This window comes from Grampus griseus (assembly GCF_964374135.1).
Source record: "Grampus griseus genome assembly, chromosome: 19".
Lineage (NCBI taxonomy): Eukaryota > Metazoa > Chordata > Mammalia > Artiodactyla > Delphinidae > Grampus > Grampus griseus.
In genome coordinates this window covers 40,913,410-40,938,965 of record NC_139013.1, presented here as the reverse complement: position 1 = coordinate 40,938,965, position 25,556 = coordinate 40,913,410, and the positions used below count along the sequence as shown (strand labels likewise).

Below are 25,556 nucleotides of genomic sequence, written 5' to 3'. Positions count from 1 at the left end.
AACCCAGTGTCAAAGGGTATGAGAACTGAAGGAGCTGTGTTTTTATTAAAAAATTTTATCAGATTTATAAAATACGTGCTCATTGTAGGAAATTTGGAGAATAAATTTTTAAGAAGAAAATTAAATCTTCCCAAATTACTATAAACATTTTGGGTGTATTTTTTTCCACTATGTTTCCTGTATAATTCTTTTTTCTTTTCAATTAAGGCCATACTTAATATTCAGTTTTGTGTATTGCTGAAACCTTCTCATACTGTTATAAATTCCTCAAAAATATTATTTCCAGATATTCAGTTTTTCCCCAAAATTTTGCTATGATAAATAGCAATTATGGGGTCAAGGTGTATAAATATATTCAGAATCTGAAGAGCCTGTCAGTTCTGAACAAAAGTCTACTTTATTCTCAAAAATAAACACTGATCTCTCGTGCTTGAGTTTAAGCACCCAACTGAAAAGCACATTCTGTTCCTGGCTTAAAACTGACTCTTGTACTTTTTGTAGACAGGAGAATCTTCTGTTCAAAAACTGTATGTGACCTCTGACACTGCCAAAGAGAGACTAAGTAAGATTAAAACCTATGACTTGATTTTATCATTTTCTTAAGTGCCCAAACTATAGCTACTAGTTTTGGAAAATATTTACTCATCATTGCAAATGATAACTTTATCCTGTAAGATAATTTATACTTAATATTTTCCAATATAAGATTCTGCATTGTGATATTTGTTCCCATGCATGCCTACCCATGAGAATCCCGCAGACCAGCATAACAACTGAATGACTTTCTTCACACTGTACTCCAAAAGGCATATCTTACATCTAAACGCATGGGGAGTGCTGACTAAGAACACTCCTTCCACACTTTCACCTAATCAGATTAACAAAGAAAAGTTTTGTAACACATTGCATAGGCAAAAGTGTGGGAAAGCAGATACATAAATAATATCAATCAAAAATTTAAATACACATACCCTTTAAGCCAGTAATGTCAATTCTAAGAATTTTCCCTGTGATAATACTTGCACATAGGCAAGATTTATAGATATTAACTGGAACATAGTTTGTAACAGCAAAAGAATGGAAACAACTTAAATGTCCATTAATAGGAAGGTAGGTAGGGCTTCCCTGGTGGTGCAGTGGTTAAGAATCCGCCTGCCAATGCAGCGGACACGGGTTCGAGCCCTGGTGTGGGAAGATCCCACATGCCGCGGAGCAACTAAGCCCCTGTGCCACAACTACTGAGCCTGCGCTCTAGAGCCCGCGAGCCACAATTACTAAGCCCACGTGCCACAACTACTGAAGCCTGTGCACCTAGAGCCCATGCTCCACAACAAGAGAAGCCACCAAAATGACAAGCCTGCACACTGTAACAAAGAGCAGCCCCTGCTTGCTGCAACTAGAGAAAGCCTGTGCACAGCAACGAAGACCCAATGCAGCCAAAAATAAATAAATTTATTTATTTATTTATTAAAAAAAATAGGAAGCTAGTTAAATAAATTATGGTACATAATATGATGAAATACCTATGTACCCAAAAAAAAGAATGATGAAATGATCTCTAAGGTACACTGTTAAGTGAGAAAAGCAAAACTGAAAAACAGTGTGTGGAGCATGTTATCATTTGGATAAAAATTAGAATATATACACAGATATACACACATATAGTTGTATACACATGATACACAGACTACCTCTGCAAAATAAATAAGAAATTGGTACAGAGACGGGAGGGAGACTTATTTTTCCATTTACTCTTTTGTGCTTTTAAATTGTGTACCATGTTAATTTACCTCGTTTATTAAATACCTATTTTTTAAAAAACTAATAAAAAACACAGAAAAGATAATGAATATGATGAAACTGTAGTTTCATATTCCAGCTCTGAGAGCAAGCTAGTCAGTTATTAATGGTTAGGGGTTCTGAAACCTAACAGGTCAGTCTCTCCCACAGGTTTTTAATCAGTTATTAAGAAGGCCCCTCACTGAATAATAAACTTAAACATTATATTGTTTTTAACTCAATATCAGACGAACATTAAAAGTCCTCTTTTTATAAATAAGCAGATAATCCTCAAACAGTCAAAAGAAACAAAACGATTTACCTGGGGGCAGATATCTCTATAATAATCCTCTGGTGAAACAGACTGCTGGGGACAAGAGGCCAAAATCTTTGCAATTAGGTCACACTTCTTCCAATCGGCAGCTGTGGCCTCAGCATCACTCCCACCAGCCGCCCCGGCTGTCAGCAATGGATAGAGATATCAAAAACTCATCGCAGTTCACCACAGAAGGTCCTTAAAATTTACAGTAAGAACTATTTTTTCCCTACTGAAAGCTGTTAATTTCCTCTGTAAGATAAGCTATCCCTCCGTACTTTCCTTTTGATGTTGGTTTCTGCGAGGCTCAGAAAAAAGCAGCACTTAACCATTGTAATGATATTATTCATACGACTTGAACACTAGCTTCTTCTTAGTATTTATTACTTTTTAAATGATTAATATTATTATTCTGTCTCTTTATATACGTCATGTATTTCAAAGTGTCTTTTCTTTTTTTTCTTTTGGCTGTGTTGGGTCTTTGTTGCTGCACACGGGCTTTCTCTAGTTGCGGCAAGCAGGGGCTACTCTTCGTTGTGGTGCGCAGGCTTCTCACTGTGGTGGCTTCTCCTGTTGCAGAGCACGGGCTCTAGGCATGCAGGCTTCAGTAGTTGTGGCACATGAGCTCAGTAGTTGTGGCTCGCTTGCAGGCTCTAGAGCGCAGGCTCAGTAGCTGTCACGCACAGGCTTAGCTGCTCTGCGGTGTGTGGGATCTTCCTGGACCAGGACTCGAACCCATGACTCCTGCATTGGCAGGTGGATTCTTAACCACTGCGCCACCAGGGAAGCCCTCAAACTGTCTTAAACCAAAACTGTGGAGTAACAGGTCCCCAATTTACCTTACCATCTTAGATGATTAGAAAATGGGACAAAATACGTAAACAATGGTTTTCAGACACTGGACAACAAGCAGCCCAAGAACACTGAACCCTAAGAGAATGGAAGCAAAAAAGTGAGTCCCGTGAATACCCTAGTCTATTACCTAGAGAGAGTTTTGAGGCTACACCACAGCTAAGGAGAGCCCAAACGAAGCCTGCCACCTTGTTGAATTAAAGAAACACAGTTCAGAGTTCAGGGAGACCAAAACAGAATTTTCAGGGCAAAACACCAGAGAAGTGAAAGCTACACAAAGAGGGAGCTCCAGAGATCTGCAGGGGAATCCTCTCTCAAGTCTTTCATGGAGTATGATCTGTGTATGTGTGTGAGAGAAAAAATCCAAGGCAAAGAACCACAGAAAGGAGTAGGGGGAACAATCCCCACAGTTCACACAGGGCTTGGAATAGTTTATGTTCCCACTAGTGAGCATGGGAAAGCCTCCTAATATACAGAATATCAGAAAGGTATTACCTTAGTAGTGGTGCCAAATTACCTTGGGTTAAAGGCTGCTTTAGACCCACAGTAACAAGGCTTAAAAGCCAGGATTGAAGGGCTCAAACTGATTCTAAGAAAATTAACTGCATCCCAGAACAAAACCCAACAAAGGAATACAACAAAATCTAGCACCCAACAAGGTAAAATTAAAACATCCAATATACATTAAAAAATTACCAGGAGGACTTCCCTGGTGGCGCAGTGGTTGAGAGTCCGCCTGCCGATGCAGGGGACACGGGTTCATGCCCCGGTCCGGGAAGATCCCACATGCCGCAGAGCGACTGGGCCCGTGAGCCATGGCGGCTGAGTCTGCGCGTCCGGAGCCTGTGCTCCACAATGGGAGAGGCCACAACAGTGAGAGGCTCACGTACCGCAAAAAAAAAAAAAAAAAAAATTACCAGGCAAGGGACTTCCCTGGTGGCGCAGTGCTTAAGAATCTGCCTGCCAATGCAGGGAACATGGGTTCAATCCCAGGTCCGGGAAGATCCCACATGCTGCAGAGCAACTAAGCCCGTGCACCACAACTAATGATCCTGAGCTCTAGAGCCCACGAGCCACAACTACTGAAGCTCACGTGCCTAGAGCCCATGCCCCACAACAAAAGAAGCCACTGCAATGAGAAGCCCATGCACCTCAATGAGTAGCCCCCGCTCGCTGCAACTAGAGAAAGCCCGTGCACAGCAATGAAGACCCAACGCAGCCAAAAATAAAATAAATAAATTAAAAAAAAAATTACCAGGCATATCCATTCAGTGAAATATTTTCAGTCATAAAAAGGAACAAAGGACTGATTCATGGTATAACATTATGCTAAGTGACTCAAACCAGACACCAAAGACCACATATTGCATGATTCCATTTGGATGAAATACCTAGAATAGGCAAATCCATCAAGACGGAAAGTAGATTAGTGCTTACAAAGGTTTGGAGGAGGGGAGAATGGGGAGTGATTGCTAATGGGTAAGAGGTTTTTTTGGGGGAATGATGAAAATGTTTTGGAATTAGATATTGGTGATGGTTACACAACTCTGTGAATATACTAAAAACCATTAAACTGTACTCTTTAAAAGAGTAAATTTTATGGTATGTGAATAACTTCTCAATTTAAAAAACCTACTAGGTATGCAAAGAAGCAAAAAGGAACATAACAAGAAGGAAAAATCAGTAAAAACAGACACATAAAAACAGAGGTGACAATTAGGAGACAAGGACATTAAACAGCTATTATAAACTTATTCTCTATTTTCAAAAAGGTAAAGAAAAGAATGATCATAATGAGGAAAGAAATGGAAGATATTAAAAAGACCCAAACTGAACCTCTAGTAATGAAAAACCTAATAAATGAGGGAAATTCCCTGGCGGTCCAGTGGTTAGGACTCTGCGCTATCAGTGCCAAGGACCGAGGTTCAATCCGTGTTCAGGAAACTAAGATCCCACAAGCCGTGCAGCGCAGCCAAAAAAAAAAAAAAATCTGAAATGAAAAATATGGCAGATGGAATTAACAGCAGATTAGATACTGCAGAATAAAAGATTAATAAACTTGAACATGTAGCAATAGAAATTATCCAAAATGAAACACAGAGAGAAAAAGACTAAAAGAAATCAACAGAGAAACACTATCTTTTAGGACAATATTAAGTATAATATTAGGTATAATTCAAATTCCAGAAAGAAAAAAGAAGGGAAGACAGAAAAAAAATATTTGAAGATAATGTCTGAGAAATTTCCAAATATGATGAAAACTATAAACCCTCAGCTCCAAGAAGCTTAAGAAAACTTAAGCAGAAAAAACATGAAGAAAACCACCCACACCAAGGCATATCATAATAAAATTTCTAAAAACCAGTGATAAACAGAAAAATCTTAAAAGCAGCTAGAAAAAAAAGGTGTATCAGATACAGAGGAACAAAGACAAAAATGACAGTAGACTTTGCATCAGAAATCATGCAAGCCAGAAGACAATGGAGTAACATCTTTAAAGCACTAAAAGAAAAAGCGATCAACCTAGAGTTCTGTATCCAGCAAAAATATTTTCAAAAAAGATGGTGAAATAGGCTTTTTCAAACAAACAAGAGCTAAGGGGATTCATTGCCAGTAGATCTGCACTATAAAAAAGGTTAGAGTTCTTCAGGCAGAAGGAAATTTGAATTAAAATTTGGATCTACACAAAGAAACGAAGAACACCAGAAATGGCAAATATGCGAGTAAATATAAACTGCCTCAAATCATTGAGAATAAACCATATATATATTCATATACGAATAAGTAGCAAAATTAGGGTTCTAAGTTTCTTATAGAAGCTCCCCAATTTGCATGCCCTTGGGTGAAGTCTAAGCTTTCTCTGGAAAAAGAAGATGCAAGGACCTATCTGCATGTGAAACTTCTCACAGGTAACTGTTAATTTTCCATTTCATGGGTCCTAGAAGCCACTGCAGGCAGAACTGGGGAGGCAACATTACAGCCACTGCAGACCAAATCTACCAATGTCTGCCAACCACACTGACCTCACTTTTGTCCGACAGGACCAAGGTACATTGACCACCCCAGAAATGGAAAGTCAAGATCGATTCTCTCTCTCCTCCTCCCTCCCCACATAACCAGCCCTTCATTAAGTTCTGGCAACTCTTCCCTTAAATACGTCTTATATTCATTCATTTCTCTGCATTTCCACTGCCACCGCATTGATCCAAGCCACTGTGATCTCTCAGATGTCTGCTTCTTCTTAACTGTTTTCCCCACTTCTGCTCTTACTCAACCCATTCTTCACAATACATCCAGAAATATATTTCTAAAATGTAGATTTGATCCTGTCTCTCTCCTTAAAACCCTCCAGTGGTATCTCATTGCCCTCAGAATAAAGTTCAAAACCCTGAACTAGGCCTAAATGCCTCCATGATGTGGCTCCTGCCCACCCCTCCACCCTCATTTCACACCCCTCCCTCATCTCATACCACTTTCCCTGCACTCTCTACCCTCCCTGCTCTACCCATACTGAAATTTCCTCAAAAACACTGTTCTTTCCTACGTCAGTTCCTTCATACATGGATCCTCTCTAACTATACAGTCTTCCCTCACTCTTCAATGAACATATTCCTACTCAGCATTCAGGACTCAGTTTAAATGTTATTTCCATCAAAAGGCAATTAAGTTTGTGGTAATTTGTTACAGCAGCAATAGGAAATTAACATGCAGGGGATACAGGAGACAAGGGACCAAATACAAAAGAAAGCCAAGGGGATCACCAGGAAAAAGGTGAAGGGAGATCCTAGGATGACAGCTTTGTGGAGGTAATTAGTCCAAATAACAGAAGACTCAGAGACAGAGATGTCTTCAAGAAGATAAAACGGATAGAATAGCTAATGTATTTGAATGTATTAAAAGGAGATTTAAACAACTGGGACACAGTCTGAAAACAGATTAGTGATAAGTACATACAAAACTAAGCAGACAAACAAAACAGATAGCTATTAACTCCAAGTACAAAAGTGTGTAAAAAAGTATACTACAGTAGCTCAGCTGTATATAGTAATCACACAGAAGAGTATAAACACTGAATATTGATCTAACCAAAACTAAGATATGACTATAGGGCATCCCTGGTGGCGCAGTGGTTGAGAGTCCACCTGCCAATGCAGGGGACACGGGTTCATGCCCTGGTCTGGGAGGATCCCACATGCCGCGGAGCTGCTGGGCCCGTGAGCCATGGCCGCTGAGCCTGCGCGTCCAGAGCCTGTGCTCCGCAGCGGGAGAGGCCACAGCAGTGAGAGGCCTGCGTACCAAAAAAAAAAAAAAAAAAAAGATATGACTATATTAAGGGGATGGGAAGTATGCTTGGGTGAATGATGGTAGGGTTGTGAAAGATAACAAAATCCTTTTTCACTGATGGTGAGTTGATAGATGATGCCTAAAACTGAAAAATTAAGAAAGTGCTGTAATCGCATTATAGTTAGAAAAAAAGAGGTAAATACCAGAAGAAACCTGCTAAAAATGATCAAAGTGGTTGCTTCCGAGGATGGGAAATGGAGTGAAATGCTGCCAAGGACTGCTATTTTTCTCTAAAAGCCTATAGACCCATCGACTCTTTAAACTATGTGCATGTATGATTTTGTTTAAAAATCAAAAAATATAAATTAAAAACTACTACCATACTTAACATGATAATGAACCTTCTTTCTATTAATGAGGACTAAAGGAATATAATTGTGGAAATGAATCTAAAATTTCATCCCAAAGTTTGCATCTCTTGGGTATCTCCAGCTTCAGGAGAACTGTTTCGTATTTTAAGTCCTGAGGTGAAGTACTCTTAGCACCCTGACTCTTTTCCACAGAGAATTTCACGTTTTCTATAGGGTTTTACTTAAACTTTTTGTGCAATGTTTTCCTCTGATTGTGTAAGTTATTTGAAACAGTTGACAATATTAGTCAACAACATGAGCAGTGTATCACAACTATTTTTGGAAGAATGGCAAGAAAATGAGTTTCTTTGGAAAAGGAGCTCATTAAGGTTTAACCTCCTCACTCTCCACAAAGTCTAGTCTCCATCAGGTTTTACAGTCAAATGCTAAAGACCAATATTTCACTGTGACTCAAAGGAAAGTGGATACCAAAGTAACAAACATCTATTTCTTACCACCTGCTCCTTCCAAAATGCCCCGGACTACTGCCTGAACACCACTGGGTCTCATCAACCTTTCAGAGAGGAGCTGCCCACACAGACGCCGGAGCCAAGCTGGGGCCCGACACATAACTTGTGTCTTCCCATCCGTGTAGGACTGAAAAAGGAAGGGAAAAGTATGAACTGAATGTCAGTGTAACAGATATGTAGAAATTAAAAATATACAAATATACTGAGTCATACTGATGATTAACCGTATGCTATACAGACTTCAAAAGAGCAAAATTTTTCCCTTAAAAAAAAAAAGAGACTCCTTTACAAAACCTACTTCAGCATCACTTTTAAGAAAGTAAAAATATAGTGAAACTTCTTCAAGTGAAGTATCAAGTGAAATTTCAAACCCAGAAATAGACAAACATGTCTGTGAATAAAATACAGATTTGGGGGACACAAGGTTAATGTAACCAATCTGAATGCAGTCCTTCCAATCAAATCTAGCTTCCGAAGAAGACTCCTATAAACATGACTCACCACTAAGAGGACAGTTCACAACACTGAGAGGACACTAGTCCTTGCCTCCATGGTCTCAGCTGCTCTGATTCCTTTTGACATGGCAGTTTCAAGAAGAGTTCGGTTTCTTCAAGAACTCCTTTTTGAGAGCTCTGTGGAGCCGCCATGAACAAAACAGACTTCGTGTCCCTTATTTTGGGCTAGAACGCAAACTATGGTGTGGTCATTCATTGTGTCTAACTATGTGAGCATAAAACTTGGTAAAAGAAAAACATTTAATCCCAACCAGCCTGTTCTCTTTTATTTAAAGAAGATCAATAATTACCATGTATTGAAGGGGTTATGATGTGCCATGCACTGTGGTGAGTACCTCCCCCACAGTCTCAAAAGGAACTTATAAGGAAGGGTCTGTTGTCATCCCCATCCCCATTCTATGGGTAAGGAAACTGAGGGATGGAAAGGCTTTTACTAATTCAAACAACTGCACCCTGGGGTTGAATTCCAGTGTGCCTAACTCCAGAGCCTCTGTTTCTCATCATGCTCTTATAATGTATTTGGTTTAATCTGGCAAACTGTGGACTCATTCAGAGAAGCAGAGTATGAGCCAGAGGAGCCCAATGTGCACCTACAGTAATATTCTAAGGACGAGATGAAAATGACTTCAACTAGGAGATATCTTTGTAGCCAGCTTCAGCTGGTCTTACAGCCAATTCCTCTGGCCCTTCATGCTTTACTCACCTAAACTCATAACTAAAATTTAGGTACTGAAAGAAAATAGATAAATCCAGCTACATCATCAAATTAAATCATTTTGGATAAATAATTATTTTTAATGAAAAAAGAAACTATCTGATGCCTAGCAGAATATATACTATTACGTTTTTCAAAAATGGACCTAAGAACAGTCCATTAATAGCTCTAATTTTAATTTCTTGACTTCAAATACTCCATTCAAAGAATAAGATGTCCAAACACTTCTGCCAGAAGAACGTATTGTCAAACAGCCAAATTTTAATTTAAAAAAAAAAAAGATCCAGTGTGAGAATGAATAAAATATATTTTTGTCATAAGCCTTAAAAAATGATCACAATATTCCTGGGAACAGTGTCCATCATTCCACTAAAAGAAATATCCTTTTAAATTATCCCAAAGGTCAGTGTAATTTAGCTCTACAAATACCATTTAACAATCTAAAAGATGAAATAAGACTCAACTAGATTAATTTCCCAGGAGAAGAAGACAGTACACCACACACTATCATTAAAGATTCACCCACAAGAGTTCCCAGGCATGCATACCTGGGGTGGTCCTCCCTGGAGGATAAGTAATTCTCGGACTGCTAATGGTTGATACACTTGATCCAAGATGTCTCTCAGAGCCTTCCTAGACAGGGCTCTTTCGTCTTCGGTTAGCACCTACAAGAAACACGTATTTGGTTTTTGTGAAATACAAACTAGGCAGGCAATAGAAGGCAATGCTTTGCAATACTGAACAAAGATGCTTGTGAGGGGAGAGGGAGGCAAGCTTCTTTTGCCTCTTGATTTCCTTCTACCTGGAGGAAGCTATAATACTGAAACACTCCTGGCCCTATCTCCATCCCCTCACCCACTTCTGGGCAGGAGATCGCACTGATTTATCTGATTGGTGAGTTCTGGCACGCACAGATGAGCTCGCTCCTCTTCTATCTCTTGGGAGCGAGCACACGTTCTGTTCTGCTCTTCCCTGCCGTAGATTTTTCAGGGGCATGTCCCCTGCCAAGGGGCAGAAGGCGCTGCAGTTTTCTGGCACTCTTTAAAACTGGGTGAGAATTGTGTCTAATTCTGGAATGCACTGTTAGGAGACCCATTTGTCTCCCTCTATATACCTTCCAACTCTGCCTTTATGAGTAATAAAGAGGACATTTTGACTTGTCATCTCGTACTCTGTTAACTGTCTTTTAATTGATTCAGAACTTGGGCAGCAAAGAAGGGTGATATTTAATTGGGCCCCCTCTCTGAGCCTCAAGAGACTGTCTCCCTTTGGTAACCTTACAGTCAAGCTCTCAGAGAGTCCTGCCCCTTACAATTTAGCAAACCGTGGTATAGGTGTTGCTTAGAGCAGCAGTTATTGCTGGGACTTGTCCAGCTTCGTAGTGTACACCCACCGTGTCTCCCCTTCTCCCACCCCCTCCCTTGGTCCTTTCTCTGTGTTTCTCTTTTCTTTTCTCTCCTCTGAGACCCCTGGGCACTGCTTAGCGCTAGCAATAGCAATTCCAGGACCCCCATCTCAAGGAAGTGCAGGCAGCAGGCACTGATAGAGCTGTCAAGATTCACACCCTGTTGTAAAGAGCACAGAGCTCTGCTCCACAAAATGTAATGCACTGGGGGAGCTCGTAATTTCGTGTCACTACTCGGGTGACAATGGCTTTTAAATATTTTCTGTTTTGTTTTGTTTTGTGAGCATAGGCAGAAGAGGGAATAGAAGAGGAGAACAAACAGAAAAGGAACAAGTTGGAGGGTGACACAGAAAGGTGACAGAGAAATGAGGTGAGTGGGCATTATGAAATCTGGCTGCAGTAGGGAAGGAATTACCCTACGTGCGACCCTGGATACATTTATATCTTAACAGCTTCTTCTGGTTAGGTTCCTGTGCTGATGCTGGTGGTCCTCTCGTGGGGGAGTAGTGGTCACTGCTATGTTATACTTGTGCGCCTTGTCTCACCAATTACTGTGTGAGCTGTTTGAGAAAAGGACCACGTCTAATGCTTCTGTAACCTCCACGGCACCTTTATAGTCCAGACACTCAAATCCTTACTGACTGTCAGCAAAACACAGGCACATACCCTTATCATCTAATAATAACAACAAACACTGATTGGATTGTGCAGTGTACCCAGTGCTTTGCATACTTTATCTCCCTTAATCCTCCCAAGAACTTAATGAAGGAGGCATGAATAGTTTAATATTAATGGTAATAACTTTTTGATGAGCACTACTGGGGATTGGGCTAGGTACTTTACACACTTTATCCTTAATCCTCACAGCCACCTTGCAATTATTAAACACATTTTACAAAAGAGGAAACAGAGGCTCAAAGAAATAGTCTGCAACAGCTGTTTCAAAAAATGGCTAGAAGGGACAGGTGAAATGGACTCCCCAGGTGTGAAAGGACTAGTATTTAATAAATGAAAGCTCCAATCCCCTATAAAGAATCATCTATCCACCAGAGATACTTGGATATTCAATAAAAATTCTAGATCTTTCCATCAGCACTTTTCCAAAGAACTAAGACTGTCTTTTATAGCAACTACACACAAGTACACACACATATTCACACAGACTCTCACACACTCTCTCAACGTATGTTTACCTCTTCCTCAGGATTTAGCGGTTTTCTCTTGGTTGGGCAGAATCCCAGCTGGCACAGACCTGCTGCGATATCCCCAAAATGGCGGCAGAAAATCAAGCTCCCCAGAGATGCGTGCTGAGCAACATTTAGGAGGACCTTGCAGCTGGTGTACAGTCTCCGGGGTGCACTGGGGGCAGTACCGAGACACACTACGTCCCGAACAACGGCACCAAACTCAGTCCTGTAACTCACAGGGACTCCAACACCAGGCACAAGATAGGGGCAGACACCCAAGGTAACTACAAACTGCAAAACTGACTGGACAGTCTTTTGCTGTGAGATACTAAGTGTATCCGGGCTCAGGGCAGGAGCAGCTTCTGGAGTCCTCGGGTTGGGTTTCCCTGGATTGAACTCAACTGCAAGGCGGATCATGGTTTCCTTCAAGCACAACAGCAACAGTAAGGTTTGGGAAGTAAAACGCCAGGTGACATCCATACAGTCTTGTCGCCATTCTGCCTCATTAGCAATTTCATCCCTTAGGAGTTTCAATTGCTTCCAGTGAGGATCCTTCAGAAACTTGTCCTCCAAAGCAGACAGGTTAGATTTTAAAGTAGTCAACAGGACATCATGTTTCGTGATCTGTAGTGAACTTGAGCCTGATCCTTTTGAAGAAAGATAAAGGAAATTACATACATGGAAAACAAACTGTACTTTCCTCAATGTGGAATGCCTTGCCTCCTCCAGTTCATCCTCTGAGGCCTGGCTCAGATGTCATTACTTCTAGAAAGTAGTTTTGCCACCCTAACCTAGGCAGAATTCAAGACCACTTTCCCTGCCTTCCTATAGCACTCTGGATGTAGTTAGGATAGAGTACCTAACATACTTCTTCTAGTTTGTTTCTGAGGGCAGAGGCCAGGTCTTAATCAACTTACTGGGCTTAAATTGTAGCCAGAACAGAAATCTAAAAAGCTAAACATTTACCACAGAAGGTTCATTCAGTCAAACTGTTCTAGATCCCAGGGATAAAGGACAAAACGAAGTCCTTTCCCTCATGGAACTTACATTCTAGTGAGGCAGATCACAGAATGTAGACAAAGGGTGCAGAAAGGTTAACTTAATCACATTCCCCCCAAAATGTATAGTCTCAATTTTTCCTGAACTTTCTTAAAATGGTCTTTACTGCCCTCTCCCGGTGAAGGAGCTCATATACACTCTCAGCAGTTGACATCCTTGCTGACTCACTCCTTGAAACACTCCTCTCTCGGTTTCTGGGACAGCAAGCACTCTTTCCTGGTTTTCCTCCTACCTCCACGGCCATCTTGCAATGTCTCCTCCGCTGGCTTCTTTTCCTCTACCAGATATCAAAATGTTCCAAGGCTGGTCCTGAACTCTGCACTCTCTTCCTCGACAATCTTATTCAGGCCCAGGTCTTTAAAAATGATCTGTAAGCGAACAGCTCCCAAATTTACATGTCTGGCTCATGTCTACCCTCTAAGTTCCAGGGACATATTTCCAACCGCTGAATGAAATCTCCACTTGGATGTTTTTAGGCATTTGAAATTCAACAAATTGTTGATTCTCACGAGTACCTTTCACTCCCTACTACAATCTAACCAGGTTACTAACTGGTTACATCTCCATCCTTCTCCTTTTCTCTTTTATCCAATCCATCACCAAGTCCTGTCTGTTCTGCATACTAAATGTTTCTCAAATTCATTCAATTTTCTCCACCTCACGACTACAACCTTTCTCTAAGCCATGAACATCTTTAAACTGAAGTACGGCAGCAGCCTCTTAACTGGTTTCCCTACTTATACTCCTCCTCTCCCAAAAGTCTACTTTTCACACATCAGATCTTCTTAATATTTAAAATAGATTTCTCTTGATGGAAGTGTGCACATACACTCCTGATGTGTATATACCTTAAGTGGAAATGCTGAGTCATAGGTATCTAGAAGTCTCAATCTAAGTATTATCTCCTCTGGGGTGGCCTTCCTTGACCAATCTAAAAGCCATGCCCCACACTATTAACTCTGTGATAACACCCAATTTCTTTCCTCCGTAGTACTTATCACAATCAGTAATTATTTTATTGGTGTTTATTTTCTTTCTTCTCTATCAGAGTTTAAACTTAATGAGGGTAAACACCATGCCTCTCTTGTTTGGTCTGTGCTTTGCATAGTACATAAAGTAAGCCCCAAATGAGTATTTGTTAGTTGATTGAGTAAAAGAATGAATGAAAAGAGTAATTAATAAAGATCTCCTTAGGACCTCCCTGGTGGCACAGTGGTTAAGAATCCGCCTGACAATGCAGGGGACATGGGTTCGAGTCCTGGTCCAGGAAGATCCCACATGCCATGGAGCAACTAAGCCTGTGCGCCACAACTACTGAGCCTGCGCTCTAGAGCCCGCGAGCCACAACTACTGAGCCCACGTGCCACAACTACTGAAGCCTGTGCACCTAGAGCCGGTGCTCCGCAACAAGAGAAGCCACTGCAATGAGAAGCCTGCGCACTGCAATGAAGAGTAGCCCCCGCTCGCCGCATAGCATAGCTAAAATTCTAAGAGAAACCCATTGTCTTACTGGCTTGAGAACCAAAGCACAGAATTCAGGGCAACTACAGCAGGTGGAAAATAAGAAGAGAAATATCAGAAAGGATAGAACCAGACAGGAAGAGCCCCCAATTCTATATAAACTGTGCCCAAATCTCTGGCTAATCTTTGAACTAAGCATGTGTGGGAAGAACTTCAAATAGGTCAGCTAAGATTAAAAGAACTGAAAAGAGTTGCTGCCCACCACAGAAGAGACAGAGCTTGGAGTAGGAAATCAGTCAAGTTAATTGCCTACTTTAAAACAAAACAAAACAGGGATTCTCTGGTGGGCCAGTGGTTAGGACTCTACACTTTCACTGCCGAGGGCGTGGGTTCAATCCCCAGTCAGGGAACTAAGATCCCACAAGCCACGAGGTGCAGCCAAAAAAGAAAAACAAAACAAAACAAAAAAAAGCAATACTCTCTGGAGGACTATAACAGAATCCAGAGTTTCAACAGCATATCCTACATGATGTCCATTATACAATCCAAAAGTTCTAGACAGATAAAGAAACATGAAAACATGACCCACCTCAAGAGAAAGACAATCAATGGAGACTGATCCTAAATGACCCAGGTGTCAGATTGAACAAAGATTTTTCAAGCAGCTCTTATAACTATGTTCAAGAATATGACGGAGGGACTTCCCTGGCAGTCCAGTGGTTAAGACTCTGCACTTCCACTGGAAGAGACATGGATCTGATCCCTGGTTGGGGAACTAAGATCCCACATGCCACACGGCACAGCCAAAAAAAAAAAGGATGTGATGGAAAGTATTCATTATGAATGAACAAATGGGGACTCTCGGCAAAAAAGTGGAAAGTATTTTTAAAAACCCACATGGAAATACTAGAATTTAAAAATAAAATACCTGAAATTTTAAAAAATTCAATTGATGTACTTAACAGCTTTGAGATGACCCCCAAAAAAAAAAAATTAGTGAACTTGAAGATATATCCCTAGAAATTATCCAATCTGAACAACAAAGAGAAAAACATTTTAAAGAAATAGAGCCTTAGGATCTGTGAACAATATCAAATGATATATTTGTAATAAAATAGAGACTAACTAGAATAAAAGGAGAGGAGAGAAAATGGAGCACAAAAGGATTTGAAGAAATAATGATCAAAATTCTCTAAAATTTAGTGAAAAAAACATAAATTTACAGATTCAGTAAGCTCAGTGATGCCCAATCAGGATAAGTAGAAAGAAAATAACATCTACACATATCATAGTCAATTGTTAAAACCAGAGATAAAGAGAAAATCTTGAAAGCAGTCAGAAAAATATGACACTTACAGGGGACCAATGCTCTGAATGGCTGTGAACTAACCATCACAAGCAATGAATGCTAAAAGATAGTAGAAAAACATCTTTAAAGTGCTGACAGGAGGGAAAAAAAACCTGTCAACTGAATATTCTATATCCAATAAAAAGTAACCTTCAAAAATGAAAGTAAAATGAAGACATTTTCAGAACAATGAAAACTAAGATAACTGACTGTCAGCAGATCTGGAATACAAAGAAATGTTAAAGTTCTTCAAGCTGAAGGAAAACAGTACCAGATGGAAACTTGGATCTTCAGGAAAGAAGGAAAAGCATCAGAAATGGTAAATATGTGGGTAAATATAAAAGACTAATTTTTTCCTCTTAATTTCTTTAAATATATGTAACTGTCTAAAGCAAAATTTATAAAATTGTATTATGGGGTTTATAACTTACATAGATAAACATGAAAACTACAGCATAAAACCTAAAAGGGGTGGGGAGCTGTAAAAGGACCCTTATAGTTGCAAGGTTTTTATGAGTTCTGTGAAGTAGTACAATATTAATTCTGACCAGATTGTGAAAAATTAAGGATGTACATTGTAATCCCAGGATGATTACTAAAAACATAATATGAAAAGGTGGGTTATGGTTATAAAACCATAATAAAATGTTGAAAATATAAATGAATTCAAGCAGCAATAGATTTCAAAACTAAGATTAATATATCTTCTAAGAAAGGATCAAACTGCAATTGATGGTAACTAAAAGAGTGTTCAACAATGCATTATTTATAATACTGTAAAATTAGAAATACATGTTGAGTAAATTATGGTCTACCTGTATCCAACATACTATATGTATATGTAATATTTATTTTGTTTATTATTGTCTCTCCACCAACTAGAATAAAGACTCCTTGAGGACAGGGATGTTGCTCTGTTTTGTTCACTGCTGTATTCTTGCCTGGAACAAGGCCTGTCTGACACACAGTTGCTGTTCAACATAAGTAGTTACTGAGTGAATGAAAAATGGATTATTTGAAGCCATTAAACTATATTGAACATTATTTAATGACATGTTCACTAAATATATTCTAAAGTGAACAGAGTATGAAACACTACACGGGCAAAAGATATGAACAGTTTACAGAAAAAGAAATGCAAATTGCTCTTAAACATGAACATATGATCAATCTTGCTCCTAAGAGAAAAGTAAATTAAAACTATACTGAAATATCACTTCCCATCTATCAAGTGGCTAAAATCCAAAAGTTTTTATAACACATTTTGTGTTTTACAGAAACACACACTCTCATACATGGCTGGTAAGGGGCTAAAATGGTACATCCCTAAGAAGAGAAATTTGGCAATATCTAGCAAATTACATAAGCATTTAACCATTGGCCCAGCAATCCCTCTTTTAGGAATCTATCCTAAGATAGATACACAGGCAAAAATGCAAAGTGACATATACACAAAGCTACTCATTGCCATATTGTTAGCTAGGCAGCAGTAGGGGAGGGATGGGGTTGAATCAAAGTGTGCTTTGTTTTGCAGAAACTGACTTAAATCATTAAATCACAGAAAGTTCCAGATACCAGCTGTCCTAAAAGGGTTACAATACATCCAACAAGATACTACAGTACAAGCAAACACCCAAGCACCTCCTTGCTTGCAGTTTGGGGCAACCTGGAGTAACTGTTGCCTCACTATAATGCTAACGGTTGATCATGCCTGCCATTTCATGAATATGCATGCCCCCCAGGCTTAAACCTTCCCTGGTCCAGTGGTTAGGGGAGACAGTACTTTGAGAACTACTGTAACAAAGAACAAACCTGACTCCATACTGGAGCTATTCCTTTAGCTCTAACCTTTGTGCCCTGTTGTCTGTACTTAGTCATGCTGGCTCCAAACCTTTGTAGAAGAATGTTGCCTATTGCCTGAAATATACATGATAGCCTTTTCTCAATGCTCTGCCTCCCAGGCTTGACCTTTAAAGGTATAACACTTTTCCTTTCACATAGAGATAAAAAGTTGGAGAAGAGAAAACATTTTTCTCAGTTGGAGGTTTATAGGAACATCATAACTAGACCCATGCGGACAGCTGCAAGAATGTGGGTCTGGCCAGTACCAAGAAGTCTGCAACAACAAGCCGCACCCTTTCCCCTTTTAGTATAAAAGAAGCCTGAATTCTAACTCAGGTAAGATGGTTCTTTTGGACCCTTGTCCACCATCTTCTCAGTCTGCCAGTTTTCCGGAAAAAGCCGCTATTCCCTGCCCCAACACCTGTCTCTCGATTTATTGGCCTGTCATGGGAGAGCAGTGAGCAGTAAGAGCCTGGACTCAGTAACACTATCTCCCTGACTCCTTACTTGTCTTCTGCTTTAAGAAAGTACTTGGGACTTCGCTGGTGGCACAGTGGTTAAGAATCCGCCTGCCAACGCAGGGGACACGGGTTCAAGCCCTGGTCCGGGAAGATTCCACATGCTGCAGAGCAACTAAGCCTGTGCACCACAACTACTGAGCCTGTGCTCTAGAGCCGGTGCTCCACAACAAGAGAAGCCACCGCAATGAGAAGCCCTCGCACCACAACAAAGAGTAGCCCCCGCTCGCCGCAACTAGAGAAAAGCCCCCGCACAGAAACAAAAACCCAATGCAACCAAAAATAATAAATAAGTAAATAAATACATTTATTTAAAAAAACAAAGTACTTGGTGTGTTCATTGGCTAAGCACCCCAAGCGATGGACCCACTGAGTCCAGTAAAAGTAATTCTTACATTAACAAAAGGCTTAAAACAACCCAAATATCCATTAATAGAGAATTGGTGAATAAACAGTAGCATATCCACATAATGGAATACCATGCAGCTGTAAAAGGGAAAGAGGAAGACTTCCGTGTACCACTATGCAGTGATCACTAAGACATACTGAATTCAACAAGTAAGGTGTAGAAGAATGTATACAGTATGATAACTTTTGTGTTACAATGGGAAGGAACATGAAATATATTATTTGTTTTTATTTTTTAAAAAAGCAGTGGAAAAACAAATTAAAAATTAACTAAAATGAGTTGTCTATAGAGAGAGGGAGAGATCAGTGGGGAGGAGACAGGGATGAGTTTTAGAGGTTTCCTTTTGGAGCCCTGTATTTTTTTCATAGTTAAAAAAATTAAATCAAAAAGAAAATTCAAAATATTCCTAAAAATAAAAAACAGGGCTTCCCTGGTGGCGCAGTGGTTGAGAATCTGCCTGCTATTGCAGGGGACACGGGTTCGAGCCCTGGTCTGGGAGGATCCCACATGCCACGGAGCAACCAGGCCTGTGAGCCACAACTACTGAGCCTGCGCATCTGGAGCCTGTGCTCCGCAACGAGAGGCCGCGATAGTGAGAGGCCCGCGCACCGCAATGAAGAGTGGCCCCCGTTTGCCACAGCTAGAGAAAGCCCTCGCACAGAAACGAAGACCCAACACAGCCAAAATAAATAAATTAATAAACTCCTACCCCCAACATCTTCTAAAAATAAATAAATAAAAAACAAATGAACCTAATCTATACTTTATGTCCAAGGTTGCCAAACTACAATCTACAAGTCAAATCAGGCCCACCACCTATTTCTACAAGTAAAGTTTTATTGGAACATAGACATGCTATTTATTTACATATTATCTTGGGCTGCTTTCGAGCTACAACAGCAGAGGTAAATAGTTGTGACAGAGACAGTATGGATCACAAAGCCCAAAATATTTACTGCCTCCTTCTTTACAGAAAAAGTGTGCCAACTCCTACTCTAAACCAAGTTAGCAGCACAACCACACAGAGAATTATTTCAAGTGACTTGAAATATAGAACTTTGTACATCCTGAGGACAAAAACAAACAAACAAAAATCCCTTAGAAACAGCAGGTGTGTTGATGATAGTAATGTATGATTTGTCATTTAAAAATATTATATACATGTGTGAATATATTATATATGAATATGTAACTATATATTTGTGTGTGTATATATATATGAAATAAGTAAATAACTACATTAATTTCATTAGGAACCAATATTTTCAGATAAGATAAAAACATACCAAGATAAAAATATGAAATATAGTAAAGAAGAATGGCTAGGTGGACAAATACATGTTAAAGAATCTAGGTCATGGTATACAAATTTTCAAGGTAAAATTCCTTCAACTTTTCTATAAGCTTAAAATTTTTCAAAATGTTAGGAAAAATTTAAACTCTATAATATTTCATTTTAATTGTGAATATCAGTACGAACTCTCGATTTGTTTTTTGTCTTCTGTAAATCCATATATTTCCTAGTTCCAATCATTGAAAAAGTCTGGAAGCAATGACACTTCAGTGACAATAAATGTCACTAGTGTCTATCTGTGGTCTCTAAATATCAGTTTTTCTTAAAGAGATTTGTTTTCAAGAATGCAGCAAGAAATGTATAAGATGAGATATCTTATGCATGAAAGCAAAGAAGCAATCAAAAGACTACTAGGGTTACTAGGGTCACATCAAAGAGTCCAACAGCCGACTTGAATGGGTCCCACAGGCCACAAATGGAACACTTAGAGTATCAAGAGTAATGAGTACAGGACTTCCCTGGTGGCACAGTGGTTGAGAATCTGCCTGCCAAAGCAGAGGACACAGGTTCGAGCCTTGGTCCAGGAAGATCCCACATGCTGCGACTAAGCCCGTGTGCCACAACTACTGAGCCTGGGCTCTAGAGCCCACGCGCCTACAGCCTGTGCTCAACAACAAGAGAACCTACTGCAATAAGAAGCCCTTGCACCACAACGAAGAGTAGCCCCCACTCACAACTGGAGAAAGCCTGCACGCAGCAACAAAGACCAATGTGGCCATAAATAAATAAATAAATTTTTAAAAATAATGAGTACAATAACGGAAACATGTATATACAAAACTCTATTCATAATAAAACAAAACAAAAAAATCACTTCATTGGCTACCTTTGGAGACTGCTGTGACACTAATGTATTATTCTGAAAATTGAACAATAAAAGAACAGAATGAACCTAACTTTATTAAAATATATACATGTGTGTGCATGTGTACACACATAGAAAAAGACCTCAAAAGCTATACTTCAAGTATTAACAGTGATAATCTCTGGATGGTAGGGTTTTGGGTGATTTTTCTTTTTTGCTTCATTATGTTAAAAAATTTTTTCCACAGCAACTATGTATTGTTTCTGTACTAAAAACATATTTTAAGGTTATAAAACAGTATGCAGTATATGAGATCATTTCTGTAAACAAAAAATATATATAATTCCCAAAATGTAATCTCTGGATAGTGGGATTAAGGTCATTTTAATTTTCTTCTTTTAGTTTCTCTAATATTTTTAAAAGCTTTACTGTAAGGAATATTAACTACCTCTATGAAAAGAAAAACGAACAATAACACTTTTTTTTTTCAACATAGTGAGAATCAGAAGAGTAAGATTTTTCCAATATTTCTCTAGGACTGTTCAGGGCAAGTGTTCTGACCCACTGGCATGAATATCTGGTTTGTTTGGGTAATATATACCTAAAAAGAAAATGAGTGTTTTCATAGCTTGTTGCCACTAACCATTAAGATCTCTAAGCAATCTCTAAGTGACTTCCTGTGACTTTATAAGATCTTGGAACCCAAACATGGGACACAAAGGAAGTGACTTAAAACAAAAGCTATTAACTGTTTTCCAAGAGCCCCTTAATAAAGTAGTCTCCTCTGCCCTCTACTGGTGACAAAAATTAAATCTACTTGAAAATAAGGCATTCTCTGAGAGCAGCAGTTCTCAAAGTGTGGTATAGGGTCTCAGGTTTTGAAGCCCTTCCCACGATCCTCTCAGAAAGTCTACAAGGTCAAAACTATTTTCATATTAATACTAAGACATTATTTGCCTTTTACACTCTCGTTCTCTCTTGAGTGTACCAAGTCTGAAAAGTTCACTGATATGAGTTCAGATTCCATATTATAATTAACCTTTTAAGAAATTACCTCTTGTTGAGTTTTAAAGAGGAATACACACAATTATCTGAAAAGATGATGGAAATCGCCTCCCTTTCCAACTACATACCTATGTAAGTATAGATTTTCTTCATCTATTTCAATCAAAACAATCTGTCATGACAGATTGAACACAGAAGCAAATACAAAAATCCAGCTCTCTTCTAATAAGACAGACATTAAGGAGATTTGCAAAAATGTAAAACAATGTCACTCTTCCTGCTAAGTTATTTTATTTTGCAAAATACATTTTTCATTAAAAATGGCATTATGCTAACATGTAACAGGTTACTGTTCTATTTAATAAAGTTAAAAGGTTTCTCTTGAAGTCTTAATTTCTAATACAGTAAATATTGATACACATAACCCACATAAAAGCTCTTTTAAGTCCTCAACACTTCTTAAGAGTGTTAGAGTGCTCAAACCAAAAAGTTTGAGATCTGAGGCCTTAAAACAATGTTTTCCAAATTACAGTCATATAGCACTTCCACGATTTTTGTCACTTATCTGAGTACCAGCTGTATTATTAGCTTTACTTGTTTATTTCTTCAAATTAAATCAGTTTTTAAACTTAAATTAGTAATAGTTAATATACCGTCCTAAGGGCTTTGTGTATTTAATTCAATCCTCACACCAACTCTGTGAGGTATGGAGTATTATATTATTATTCTTGTTTCCAGATGAGGAGTCTAAAGTTAAGCTATTTGCCCCAGAGCATATTCAACTCTGGCAAGCTGGCTCCAGAACCCAAGCTCTTGATCGCTACTCGATGCTTTTCAGCCTCAAAATATTTCTCTACATACTGCCTAAAACCATCCGTATCACACTTTGGGAAATGCTGCCCTCGTAAACAGTATTATTTATTCTTCCCAATCACCAATGTAAATGTCTATGCTTTGTGACATTTAAAAGCAGACTTCTTAATCTGTGCAGTAGCTTTTATTAAGTTCAAAGTACAAAGCAATATGGTGTGCAAAAATAAGGGTGATACAATTCATTATTTACAAATCACCAAAATTTCCAGCCCCCCACCACCACGTAATTCAAATTTAATGACAGAGTTCAACAAATATATATTTAGTGTGGAAAGTTATTTTTTAGGAAAACTACTGCTGAGATGACCTCAAGCAAAACTTCACCAGAACTGAAAAACCCCTTTCAAATTCTGCTTAACACACTTCCTAATAATGGAGGTGAAGATGTTATTCTTATTTGCCCTATAATTGAGAACAGAAATGAAAGGCAGTGGAAGAGAAAACACTTAATGCTGTAGAACTTTTGATGGCTCAAAAGGGAAAGACTTGGTTTCTTCCCACCTGGACTGAAGTCTTCTTTCTCTTGTAGCCTTCCCCAGCCCCATCCCTGGATAACTCCTTCTCTATCCAATTGCTACCTGTACCATCCATTCACCAATAGTATTATCCTGCCATGTGGAATATCTTTGGTCTATATGTGGAGTACCATCTCCCCAAACAAACAAGATGCTTGAGAGCACAAGTTGTTAAATAATATTTCTATCTCCAAAAGCACTGAGGATAGAATACTATATACAGTTGACTCTCAGTAAATGTTACCTCAAAGGTAGTCAAAGGCAGATGAAAAGATGTTTAATCTAGCTGGATATAATTTTAGCAAATACTTTAATCTTGTCTCAACATCCTCTGTCCACTGGGAACATGTGAATACTTATTATGCACAGGTATTTTTTAATTCCCTTAGCAGCTGATATAATAGCAGAAATATTCAGACAATATATAATAGCCTGTTTGTGCAAAATAATATTTTACCAAGTTACTTAAATTATTCTTTTTCAAATAGGAATGCTTGAATTCTCCTAAGCTAAATAAGTACATGTATGGAACTCCACCACATACGCTTTGACAGTTAAAGAGAGTCTTCCAAAAATGAAGTGTATATGCTTTGTGACAGATGATTACTTCCAGACTTTTTAACTTATTTATTCCTGTTCTCAGTCATGTTCTAGACAGTTTCAGTTGCTGGACAAGTAATCTCTCCATTAGCAAGTTAAAATTGTATTTTGCACAATTTTAATTGTATTTTAATTCTTCATTGGGGCAAAGTAGTATAGTTACCATACTGCAGTTGAAGGTGTCTGAATTCAAATCCTAACTCTACTACTTAGACTGGCATTGTGCAATTTCTAAAGTACCCGAGCCTTGGTTCCTTCATCTGTAAAATGGAATAGAAGTAATACCTATCTCATGGGATTGCTGCGAGAAAAAAAGATACATACATAAACAGCACACTATAGGGAGCGATACTTAGCAGGCACTCAATTACTATTATTAATATATATATTTTTTGCCTGCACCTCGCAGATTGTGCTATCTTAGTTCCCCCACCAGGAATTGAACCTGGGCCCTCTGCAGTGAGAGCACTGAGTCCTAACCACTGGACTGCCAGGAAATTCCCCATTAATAACTTCTTTTCACTTGCCGCAAGTATGATATAATGTTTCAGGAGTTTTCACAGTTTGGGGGGCGGGGGGGAAATCTCAAAATCTGAAACATCACTTTCATGTACCTTATCTTGCTCACGCTACAAACCCCTTCCTCCAAATTATACGCTCTAATTTATAAGTAGGGCCCTATTTCTTGCATATCTTTCTCAAAGCTCCAGATAACATCAGAGGCTCCATACTGAATAATCTGCCTTGGTCTGAGAAGGGGGTTCGGCAGACCTTGGTTCCAGGTTCGTGTTCTGCCTCTAATTTGACCATATGATCTTGGTCAGGTTATTCTCTTCAGTGAGCCGTGAGCGTCCTCAGCTGTAAAAGGAGAGTGCCAGGCTACACCACTCCCAAGGTCCCTTCTAATTCTAAATTGGGAAGATCTTATCAACTCACCAGGGAAGATTAAAAGTGACTGTAAATCCCTAAATCCTCGCCCCAAAACGCAGCTCAAACGTCACTGCTTCCTTTTTCTGGACTCCTTAGCACTTTGTACAAATCTCCAGTGTCCACATCTGACCCTGCGCCCCAAGAGGCTGGGCTCTCTCTGAGGCTGTGTCTGCAGTCCCCTTACAGGGCTGCAGCAGGGACGACTGAAACCACGCACCCGAGGTGCTTAACACAGCGCCTGGCCCAAGGTAAGCGCTCGAGATATTGTACTTGGTCAGTATCAGTATTCAACGGATCCCAGCCCTCCCTGAACCTCGGTTTCCTCAAGGGTAAAAGGAGGCTGGACAGACCCTGCCCAAAGCCCCCAGGTGCGGGGCTGGGCGGCCTCAGGGCCAGAGGGGTCCCGGGGAGGGCCTGAGGGGCGCAAGCCGCGGGAAGAAGAGCAGCCCTGGAAGACCGCTGGCCCTGAGAGTCCCGGGTGCAGCCAGGCGCCGAGATCCGTCCTCTCACCTCCCGGGCTCAGCAGCAGCTTCAACGCCTCCAAAATCCGCTCCAGACCACACGTTTCCAGAACCCCGCTGCCCGCTGTCTGCCGGAGGGCCGCCATGACTGGAGTGGGACGCGCCACATGCGACCTGCGCAGGCGCCTCGGCGGACCGGCGTCGCCGCCACGTTGAGCGTGGCCGCAGCCCTAGGGGCGGGGCCCGCGGCGTGGGGCGGGGTCGACTTGGTTGGGAGTGCGACCTTCACGAAGAAATCTTTTCTCAGGCCACCTGTACTCGCAGGAGGCGGGGGAAGTAAACATAGCTAACACAACTTACCTACATGCACGATTTCAGACACTCAACATGTTTAACCTCTATATAAAGAAAAAGGATGAGAGGAGTAGTTTAATTATGACATA

At 39.8% G+C, this 25,556-nt stretch overlaps 1 protein-coding gene across 1 annotated transcript in view; it reads right to left on the bottom strand.

Moving 5' to 3' along the window:
• Positions 1 to 25,274, bottom strand: part of TANGO6 (transport and golgi organization 6 homolog) — a 177,634-nt gene extending 152,360 nt beyond the window's left edge. Inside the window, exons 1-5 of the mRNA XM_082677163.1 lie at positions 25,163 to 25,274; positions 11,940 to 12,580; positions 9,890 to 10,006; positions 8,097 to 8,238; positions 2,102 to 2,238 (exon numbers count right to left, since the gene is read on the bottom strand). Coding sequence (XP_082533289.1) covers positions 2,102 to 2,238; positions 8,097 to 8,238; positions 9,890 to 10,006; positions 11,940 to 12,580; positions 25,163 to 25,259 — 1,134 coding nt within the window. The 5' untranslated portion in view covers positions 25,260 to 25,274. The remainder of the gene's footprint in view (positions 1 to 2,101; positions 2,239 to 8,096; positions 8,239 to 9,889; positions 10,007 to 11,939; positions 12,581 to 25,162) is intronic.
• Positions 25,275 to 25,556: the final 282 nt, after the last annotated feature.